At 36.6% G+C, this 10,822-nt stretch overlaps 2 protein-coding genes across 3 annotated transcripts; both read left to right on the forward strand.

Moving 5' to 3' along the window:
• Positions 1 to 862: 862 nt before the first annotated feature.
• On the forward strand, positions 863 to 5,055 carry tmem106a (transmembrane protein 106A). Of its 2 annotated transcripts, none has more exons than XM_056255703.1 (8): positions 863 to 982; positions 1,996 to 2,167; positions 2,285 to 2,348; positions 2,471 to 2,624; positions 2,727 to 2,867; positions 3,055 to 3,098; positions 3,268 to 3,321; positions 4,914 to 5,055. In XM_056255703.1, the coding sequence occupies exons 2-8, from the start codon at positions 2,044 to 2,046 to the stop codon at positions 5,026 to 5,028; spliced, it is 696 nt and encodes a 231-aa protein (XP_056111678.1). In that variant the 5' UTR covers positions 863 to 982; positions 1,996 to 2,043; the 3' UTR covers positions 5,029 to 5,055. The 2 variants fall into 2 exon arrangements, with proteins under 2 accessions (XP_056111678.1, XP_056111677.1); XM_056255702.1 differs by having other exon boundaries at positions 869 to 982; positions 2,040 to 2,167.
• Positions 5,056 to 7,344: 2,289 nt separating this feature from the next.
• On the forward strand, positions 7,345 to 9,555 carry arl4d (ADP-ribosylation factor-like 4D). The gene is made up of 2 exons (XM_056255704.1): positions 7,345 to 7,528; positions 8,249 to 9,555. Exon 2 carries the CDS (start codon positions 8,377 to 8,379, stop codon positions 8,977 to 8,979), a length of 603 nt encoding a protein of 200 aa, XP_056111679.1. The 5' UTR covers positions 7,345 to 7,528; positions 8,249 to 8,376; the 3' UTR covers positions 8,980 to 9,555.
• The last annotated feature ends 1,267 nt before the right edge of the window (positions 9,556 to 10,822 follow it).

Below are 10,822 nucleotides of genomic sequence, written 5' to 3' on the forward strand. Positions count from 1 at the left end.
AGCAAAACTATGTTTGGTTAATGTACACACATCTGAATTGCTGAAACCATGGAATGTTCTAAAGGTTAAAATAGTTATCGCTTTAGTCAGCTTCCTCCTTCAAGGCAGGAACTGAGTACAGATTCCCCAGTCTCTACGTTTTGTATCTTTATTTTAATATATTAACAAGATATACATCTCTTCTCAGCACAGTGTGTGTAATGTTTCCAAGATATAATGTTGTGAGATCTCTTGGTATCAGAAAATGTTTTTGATCTACAACAAAACCATGTTCCAAAAAGGGAATATTTTTGGACAACTCCAGAATGGTCAAAATCGAAATGCTCATATTCCAGTATAGTTATGTTGTGGATAATAGTTTACTTTTAATTTAGGGGGTAATGAGAAAAAACTGCACTATTTTTCCATGCAATCTCTTTCCATCTCTGTGAACAGGAACATGTGTCTTGCAAGCAAAATACCATTCTTCATTTGTAATGTCTTCCCATAATTATATTTCCCATTTCCGTTTCCGTTTAATATATCTAGATATGTTTTTCTCCATCATGGCCCGATAGAGAGAAGAGATTAATCTGGGATTAGTCAATTATCAACTCTAGTGTATTCAGATCCGTACTTTTTTTTTTTTTTTACTCCCTTTCAAATTTTCACTTTTCTTTAATACATTTTAAAATTATATATTTTTTCTTGGTTAACCTCTAAAAACTCTCGTCACTAATTCCAAAATAATAATAATTCCCAAATATATTGTATATCAATCAACCGCAGTCTTTAAACACGCAGTATCGATTATGACCACCAGATGGCGACAACAAACAACTGTGAAGGACTAAAGAGGGAAGTAGCTGCGCACTCGAAACAAGTTCATAGCGTCTTGAAGGAAAGTGGCGTGTGGTGTCTTCAATAACTCAAGCAACGAATTCTATTAATCTGCGGGGAAAGATTAAATCGCGATATCACACCATGCTCAGATGAATTCACGGTAGGTGGAAAAGTGCTGTGTGAAGATTTGACAGTAAACGCATTTAGTAACCGTTAATGTTATTGTTATGACACGACTAGATGTGTCATGATGTTAGATTAGGAAGGAAACTGATATAAATTCAACCAGTCTTTTGTGACTTAAAACACTCATGTCACTCATCTATGGTACGACATGATTGTTAGGTTGTCTGTGTACTGTACTTAAAATACTGTTAACTTTACACATTACTGCTGTGTTCAGAAAAGTATCAAAGTTACCTACATAGGGACGTTCGGGCTTGGAATCGATGGTTACAAAATGCTGTCTAGTTAGGCAAGGCAGCTCATAGGTTTTGAGTCACAGAGTCATAATGTGATAGTTGCATTATAAGATAGCTAACTCTAAATACATTTCATTGCATTTACGCCACAAAACATTTCAGCTGGAAACGGTAGGCATAAATTTGGTTTCTTTTTCCTAAACTCGAAAGTTGCCAGTGTGATCACCAACATCTTAAACAATCACAATAGTCACTGTCTGTAACGTAATTTGCGTTGTGAACTATTGCTTTTCACTCTTCCATGCCACTTTACGTACTTTAATTCAAAGTTAGTTAATGTAAAGATGTAAATGAGAGAATAGTAAATAGAGAGAATAAATATTAAAGAATATGAAAATCTAAAGAATTATACACCAATATAGTATGTATAATTAAATATATTTTCTTCAAAGGTCACGTAAACTGTGTCGTTTAAGGTCTTTAATTAAATCATGGAAGTTTGACATCTTTGCAGTTTTATTGTTGTGTAGCTTTGTTGATCATTTGGTGATATTTTACTGTTTTACAGTGAGGTTTTGGAGACAGTTTGGGTTGTTACTGTAATGTATAACTAGAACAGTACAATCACTGTCACCCTAACCTTAAGTAAAAAAATATATATATATAAAAAAAGTTTGCTTATTGATTTCCTCATCAATTATGTACCTACATACCAACAGACAAACCTTACTGAAGCTGTCTTATTGTTTAGGGTGGAGGTCTTTAGTTTTGACCTGATATCTTCTGGAAATACAGCATTATGTCCCAGAATAAAGATGGAGAGAAACGAAGGTTTTCCAAATGGTTGGACTATGGCAGTGTAAATGGGGAAGGACAGTCAGATCCATGCCCTACCTGCCAGGGCACAGGACGCATCCCGAGAGGCAGGTTTCAGTGTATTTTCTTATTATTTGGTTACAAATAAAGTTTCTTTGGCAGTTTTGGCTCTTAAACACACCCTTATTCTGTCTGCATTATCTTGACTCTCTTGACATCTCCAGGTCAGGAGAACCAACTTGTGGCAGTCATTCCTTGCAGCGACCAAAGGCTGAAACCTCACCACACGTCAGTATCACTATGACAAGAAGCCTATAGCTCTGCAATTTTCTCTTTCAGGGATTAATAAAATGTGCTTCATCATGTTAATATTCTCCAATTTATGTACTACATGGTTTAATGTCCCACAGGAAACTCTATGTGTGTATAGCAGTGGGCCTTTGCCTCCTGACCTGCTCACTGATCCTGTTTTTCCTCTTCCCACGGAGTATGGATATGTCAGCTGTGGAACTACAGTCATCTGTGGTCTATTTCACTCCAGATAAAGTTAGAATAGTGCTCACGGTAGGTGATCTGACGTATATAGACGACACCCTAAGATTCAACTGTTGTAATGCATTTTTTTACAAAGCTTGTTATCCTATGTACGTATTATCCATTCTTCAGCACGAAATGAACCTTACCAACCAAAACTTTGTCAGAATCACAGCTGACAATCTTAGTGTGCAAGCACTGATTTTCGAGACTGTGGTTGGCAATACCAAGTTGCTCAATGTCACCAACCTTCCTCCTCGATCACAGAAAACGGTAAATCTTTATTATTTAAGCAAATTGTAATATAAAGCATTTTTCCAATTTAAATGTTCTCAGATGCATTGTACGGGCACCAGAAACCTGGGAAGAAAATTATGAATAAATCTAAAAACAAAAACACTTTCTTTAAAGCCTCCATTGATCCCACTGGAATTTCATTCATCTTTCTTTCATCTTTCAGATTAAAGTTATAGCCAACATTGTAATTGATGACCCAGGCCTCAAGTAAGTAATTCAATCAGTATCTAAACTTCACTAATAATGTCTTTAATTGTTATGTATTGTTTCCCACTATAATCTCAATGTAAATTACATTGTGTTTATGACTGTATGACAATTTTCAAATACAAAAAATATATCTAGAAACATTCTTTAATGTCCATTCCTTTTACAGTAATTACTGCAAGTCACATGCCTTTCAGATCCACACTTTATTCTTGCATTTGCAGTAAGTATATATTTCTAAGCAAATATACATTTCTATTAGCATACTGTTTGACTGAATCATTGAATGATAGTTGCCATCTTTGGTTGATGTTTTGAAGGCTTGGATTTAGAAGGTGCGCATTGAAGGACTATTATGTCTGGTATACCTTGTAAATGTTTAAAATTGTAAAATCTATTCTTTCACTATAAATACAACAAAAGACTTGTATTTCAGTCCACATGTAATGTTAAATCATGTTCAAGACAAGCAGCAGTCAACCACTGGCAATAACTAAGTCAAGTAGTCTCTTTATTTTATGAGGGTCAATCCATCTCAAGTAGTCCAATGGAAGTTGCTTGAACATATCATTTTCCTAACTGTTTGTTTTGAGTGATTACCTCCCTCATGACTCATGTATTGGTGGCAAAAAATATTTTTTATTTTACTATGTTTAACTACCGTGGCCATCTTTGTATAACAAAAATGTGTTGTGGGCCATGACACAGACATCAATATCTCAGCCCACATGAGCTCCATGGAACAAAAACTGATCTCTAGAGCACATACCAAGGTACATGTACATTTTGCACCCTCAAGATTGCTCAAAGTTTCAATTTTAGGGTTTATAACGGAAAGGAGTCTCAGCTGTAAATTGTTAGCAGGTACATATGCATAGTGCGCATGCAAAACATTTCAAGTTTGAGACTATTTTTTTCTTCTTTTCACAGGGTGGAAAAAATTTCAGTGTTTTATTTTAATTCCCGTCACTTTCAGGGTTGATTATCTTTAGCGGGGTACTAGATGGGAACCTGAAAATTTGCTGAGGCCCCATATCCGCTGTTTTAGATGGTACTAGATGGGAACCTGAAAATTTGATGAGGCCCCATATCGCTATGTAATGTGCTATAGAGATCACGATTTAGTTCAAGGAGTTTGGACCATCCTGAACTGAGATAAACATAACCATATAAACATCTGTATATATGTGTTGTAGGCCATGACACAAAAAATGGTTGCTGTGGTTAAACCAAGTAAAATAAAAATAAAATTGGTCATGCAACCAGTGACCCATATTTTTTTTTTTTTTTTTTTTTTTTTTGACTGTCAGTGATGTGACCTTCGTGGACTTTGGTCTATGTTAAAATCGTATAGGTTATAAAGTGCATGACCTAAATAAAAAAACACACCTATAGTAAAATATATTTACAGTACCATTCAAAGGTTTGGGGTCAGCTTTTGTTTTTGAACAAAGTCGTCTCCTACTTACCAAGGCTGGATTTATTTGATTATAAATACAGCAAAAAAAGAAAAGAAAAAAGAACTCCAGTCTTCAGTCACATGATCCTTCAGAAATCATTTTAAAATGCTTATTTTGTGCATGTAACATTTATTATTATCATCAATGTTGTCACACTGTTGTCAATCAACAGTCGTGCTGCTTAATATTTTTGCAGAAATTAAATTTCTTGCACCATACATAATCAATGATAACTTGAATAAGTACATTTTATCTTTAACTTTATCTTAATATGTCATGTGCCAATGTTTGGTTTTATAAATTCAGTTCAATTCATATTTTGTAATTAATGTAAAATTCCTTGTGTTGTCTACAGATTGAATATCAAAGTCTCCTACCTGTCCCATTCAGAGGAGATGTCTACAGATGCCTATGAGTATATTGACTGTGGAGTGAATTCCACTATGCCTCATCACTCCCCTCTGCGTTGAGACTAAACCATTGCCAATGAATGGCCATGAATGGCTGCTTTAAAAAGGATTACTATTTTATGCCATAATTTAGTGCAGTCCATTTAAATAGGATTAGACTATGATGACAGATATCACTGGAATAATTAATGAATGTGTTCTGTTAACTTAGACCACTTTTCTTTCCTGTTGATTTGTTAGTGTTTACATTTATATAAACACGTTTTAAAATTTGCACACCACGATTTTGCACATTAAATAGAAATGTTTTGAATTTTTGAGCAAATTCTGCAAAAAATGTAACCAGAACTGTTAAATACCCAATTCTGTTTTAATTAGGATTATGAAAGAACAAATAAAGTCTGGTTTCCTGTAAAATACATATAGTACATTATAATATGTGGAGTTGGTGCTGTCCCAGTAGTCTGGTCTTCATCTTCACCATTGCTGGGAATACTGGAGGGACTAGAGCAAATCAAGCACACATCTTATGTAGATGCTGCTTTATTCTGGATCAGTTTCACCTTATAAGTTCTTTAAATAATCGTTGTGATATTATACACATATGGCATATACAGGGGCTGGACAAATTGTCTATACTTAATGTAAAGGTAAAAATTTAAATAGATAATGTCCAACCACTGGATCTGTTGAATGTTGCAGCTACAGAAACAGGTTAAACAAGTTTGTGATCTCTAAAGAAATGTACTCACTGTGTATCTTTTCATCTTGGCATGACACTTGCAACCGCATTGCTTGCCAACCTCTGAAGAAAACAAATGTTTACACGGACTGAGTGAAGATTCCACATATAGTATGTTGTTAATTTTGTATTTTTGATCATTAAAATTCAGTCACCTCTAAAGCAGTGACTTTGTTCTTAATGGCATGCAAACACTGGAGAACTCTTGAGTGTACTGATGTTTGTTGACCTGTTATTATGAGCAGCTTTACCTGGAGACTCACTGGACGCTGCAGGTTCACAGGGTGTCATATGTGCCTCAGAATGCTCTTTGTTTTTACCTGGCTTGTCTTCCTAAATAAATAAATAAAATCCTATTATTTAGATGTAATATTTAACTTATTTATAAAAAAGGTTATATTAAGTGTATTACATATACTGTTGTTAAGATGGGAACCTGCTTAACTGAGGCAGATAACCTGCGATTCAGCACTTGCTGACGGCGGCGGGCCTCCCAGTGCATTGCTGACATGTTAGGCTACACCACAAGCCGGCCTGCAACGTGAGACCATTTCCTGATTAATGAAATTCAAACCCACACGGTGAGATGTTTCCTTTGTCATGACACACTCATAAAGAAATAAACACTGAACTGATTTCTTAGCTGCTCATAAATGTTGAAAGTACAGGACAAAGCTGAGTTAGCACTGTCCGTAATAAAAAACTAAACAATTCGTACTGTTCGTATTGTAGAGTTGTGGCGTTAACATTTAACGTTAGTCCTGCGCAAGTCCGATACCGATGTGTCTACAATATAGCAAAGCAAAAACATGTAAAAGTATGTCTTACTTTAAGACAAACAACACTAATAATAATAAGTCTTAACAAACCGGTAAGAAAAGCACATTTTCAGAGCAGTGGACAAAATTTACCAAGTTCTGATGTTCTACAGATATGTCCAAATCCACAGCGGACAATCGCACGTCCTCCTTGGACAGCTTGGTGGTTTCCTAGCAACGTTCAGCAATCGCTCGACGTACTGACGCTACACAGTTCGATTGTAGCGCGTTGTGTCAATTTAATTGCTTATTATTACTTTTAGAAAATAAAAACACTAAAAACCCTCCTAAAAGTAGCAGAGTTTTCTGAAAAGGTCTATTATATAGACTCTAGACATTTCGCTTGAAACAACATTTAGATCACAGCCTTTTACAGTGTTAATTTACGTCTTTATATAGAGTTATAGCGAAGTTAGCTATTACATATTTTAAATAAAACACTAACTACTTTTTATGTATATTTAGGTGCTATTTGAGTCTATAAAAGCATGATTTTCGAGTTTTGTAGACGTAGGCCTACTCTCTGATAAAGACAGCTGTTTGCTAGCGTATACATTTTAGCACATTGTGATTAAGTTATATCGAATAACCATTTTCTTCTCAATCATTTAGGGAGAACCCTTTATAATTCGCACTCATGCACTGCCAAAAGACACAAGATCTACTACTTGGTAGTTTCGATGCCTTAGGCTCGCCACAGTGAGGTGCTGTTTAAAACAAACACGACTTGTCATTCAATAACTCGCGTTGAAGATTCAGAACAATCAAACGCTAGAGGGAGTCGCGAGAGGAATGAAGGGTTCGCGTGACGTCACATGCGGGGATTGTTGTTCTGGATCTTGTGCGCTCAGCTCCACTTTCATCTCAGAGGTCGCTGCTATCGGAGGGAATAGAGACTCTGGAAAATGAGCATTGTTTTGAGTCGTTTGGAGAACTGGTCGCCTATGTTTTTAAAATGAGAAATGGAAAAGCAGCCTGTTTCAAGATAGACTTAGATTAGGTAAGTGGTGTGAATGTTGACAAAGATGAAATAGCATCGTTTACAAGCCAGGTTTTCGTTTTCTCTACACTGCGGTTTTCGTTCTCAAGTAACGTTATCTGCTGAATTTGCTCGAGAAAGATGTTTTTGATTTTATCGTGTAGTCTGTAATCTTTGTAATCCTTTTAAAAGTGGTTTCGAATAGGATTTTATAATTTAAACTATAATTTATCTAGCTTTCGTACCTTTACAGTAGTTTACTTAGACGTTGACATAGCCTACCCATAATTTCCATTTAAACTATGTGCGTGAATGTAATAATAAATCACAGCTGTTTACATGAAATTATAATATCTATGTTTTTTATTTGTTAGAAATCTATTTCTGTTTAGACTTAAGAGGATTAGAAGTGGCAAGCATTGAGAGCAACCTCTAGATCGATCTTTAACGTTACAATTAACTTATTTGTGTTCTTTTTGTTGTTGTTGTTGATATTGAATTGACACTAAAGAGTTTTACAATGAGCTATTGTGAATGTAAAACCAAAGTCTTTTTCTAATTTAATTTAAATATTTTTTATAGAATAGAACCAAATACTTTTTCATTACTTGAACATTTTATTTAGTAGCTGCTAAAACCTTGCAGCTGGTTTACTGTGTTTGCTTGAAGGCAAATCTGGAGAAGTTGTAAATAACTTCCATATCGGTGATGATAATCAGCTTTTGTTTCTCCTTTAATTAGGTTCCACGCGGTGCCGCCGATCTTACAAGCACGTCTGTCTGTCTGCAGTACCTTTGAAGTAGGTGCAAATGCCAAACACTTAGACAAATCTGCTTCTCCTTACAAGAGGGTGAGAAAACCAAGTTGCCATGGGAAACCAATTGACAGAGATTGCCCCCAACACACCGTTTCTGCCTAACTTCCAGTCCCTCCACGTTGTGGTCATTGGTTTGGACTCTGCAGGCAAAACCTCACTTCTCTACAGACTGAAGCTGAAGGAATTTGTTGAAACTATCCCAACCAAGGGATTTAACACTGAGAAGATTAAAGTTCCGGTCGGAAATGGCCGTGCCATTACCTTTCAGGTGTGGGACGTGGGTGGTCAGGAGAAGCTTCGACCTTTGTGGAAGTCCTACACGCGGCGCACAGACGGCATGGTATTTGTGGTGGACTCCACGGAGGCAGAGCGCATGGAGGAGGCTAAGGTGGAGTTGCATAAGATTACACGTACGTCAGAGAACCAAGGAGTTCCAGTGCTTGTGTTGGCTAACAAACAGGACCTTCCAGTTGCGCTGCCTGTTTCTGACGTGGAGAAAGTTTTGGCAGTACACGAGCTGAGTGCCTCCACCCTACACCACGTGCAAGGGTGCAGTGCGGTCGACGGGCAGGGGTTGCAGCTCGGTTTGGAAAAACTGTATGATATGATCCTCAAACGAAAGAAAATGGTTAAGCACAGCAAGAAAAAAAGATGAGCAGAATGGGACGGCTTATTCAACTTGCGAAGCTCATCGGTGAACCCTGACTTGTCGTAGGATTTTGGGAATCCCTTTATGAAGGAAATGCTCCAGATGCCCCAGTGGCCAGGAGAAAACAGATTTGACCTTTATGTGTCACACAGTATTGAAGTTGAACTGCTTTCTTCCATGCCGAGTAATTGCTGTGCAGCTCCCCTTTGTAATGAAGGAATATGTGATAGCAATGATAGGCTGTAGTATCAGCAGAATTTAAGCCTACATCCTTGCCTTTTTTATTTTATTTAATTTTTTTCAAGCAAGAAAGAGACTGAATCTTAGCTTGGCAATATATTGATTTTTCACAAGACTTCAGGCATCCTTTTTTTCACATACGTTAAGTTGATTGCTAATGCCGATATAATAAAAGGCCCTATACATGTTCACGCTATGTTAGTTGTGAAACTGAAGTCCTAAGCGAATCACTGAGATTCACTATTCACAGATCTACATTTAAGTTGGAAAACCTGTTTGTTTTTACATGCTGTATATAGTTTTTGTAATGCTGTAGAATTAATAAATTATAGATGGCTTTGACACAGTCTCAGAAGCCATATCTTTTATTCCTGAGGCTGCAGTCTTTGCTGAAATAAATGATAATTTTTATTATAATTTATTATTAAATCATGTATTATTATTAGATAGATAGATACTAGGTTTTAATTCACTGTGATGAAACAGAAAACTGCCCCTATTAAAGTATTAATAGAGCAGGCGCTCATGATGATGTCATCTGTGTTCAGGGAGGATGTCCCACAGGAAATGCATTGATGCTGAAAGAACATTGTTTGATGTAACCACAGAGTTAGCCGAATTCGGAAACTGAGCCTAGAAATGGGCGGAAGCAACATTTGCTGACACAATATACAAAAAAACTATTTATTAAACAACCAAAGGAAGATATATGTAGAGACTAAGGCATACAAAATGGAGAGTGACAGGTTTCATGCTGCAGCGGCTTTAATGTAAATCTGCTCCTATTTTGAGGATGGAATTGTTTTAAGAGAGCAAATGGTTTTTAGATGTCCCGACCCCCACCATTGCACCGACAGACACATCTATTGACTTTGCCATGGAGTTCCCAGTAAAGCAGCTGCTTTGCTCTGATTGGATTAATTGATGCTCTGGGTTTATGGTGAGGAGACTGAAGCAGGGATGATTTACAAGATGGGCTGAGAGATCAGTAAATGTGATAACGTAGTAAGACTTCTAGGCCTGTGACATGATGATTTGTAACTTGCCATTTTGATAATTTGTTTAGGATTAAAAAAAATGTGTTATACTATATGACTGGAAACCAATATGTGTTATTTTAAGTTAGTGTTATATTTCAGTAATAGTACCTACTTTATCCAAACAATGGACAAAAATAGATAGAAATTCATCCGTCGATATCCAATAAGCATCTGCTGTGCTGAAAGGGGCACCACCAAGGTAAATGTTAAAGATTTTATTGATCTCTGTGGTCACCCTGCCTCCACCTTAGAAATAGATGCTTGTCAAGGTTTCTGATCCATGACCTCTGGGCTGGCTGTCAATACACAGTATCACACGGGTGGAGCTCTGAAGACGAAGACAAATGTCATGACAGTCTTGGTATCAGTAGCATTTGACCTAACTGGTTCTCTCAGTGTTATCTTAAGAATGAGGCCAGTCATCCTGCTGAGCTGGTTAATTAAGAAGTGGCACTGTCCTCTGCAGCGGAAGACAAACAGTAATCCTCTCCAACAAGACGGATTTACTTATGCAAATGTTTGTCTAAATGTTTTACTACAATGAAGTGGATTTGAAAAAAACCTTAGTT

The sequence above is a fragment of the Rhinichthys klamathensis genome, unplaced genomic scaffold (genome assembly GCF_029890125.1).
Source record: "Rhinichthys klamathensis goyatoka isolate OS25496 unplaced genomic scaffold, OSU_Roscu_1.1 h1tg000121l_1, whole genome shotgun sequence".
NCBI lineage: Eukaryota > Metazoa > Chordata > Actinopteri > Cypriniformes > Leuciscidae > Rhinichthys > Rhinichthys klamathensis.

Coding starts and splice junctions, on each gene's coding strand:
- tmem106a (XM_056255702.1), top strand. Junction 2,349..2,470: donor AGGCTGAAACCTCACCACAC/GTCAGTATCACT, acceptor AATGTCCCACAG/GAAACTCTATGTGTGTATAG. Junction 2,868..3,054: donor CTCCTCGATCACAGAAAACG/GTAAATCTTTAT, acceptor TTCATCTTTCAG/ATTAAAGTTATAGCCAACAT.
- arl4d (XM_056255704.1), top strand. CDS start 8,377: ATGGGAAACCAATTGACAGAGATTGCCCCCAACACACCGTTTCTGCCT.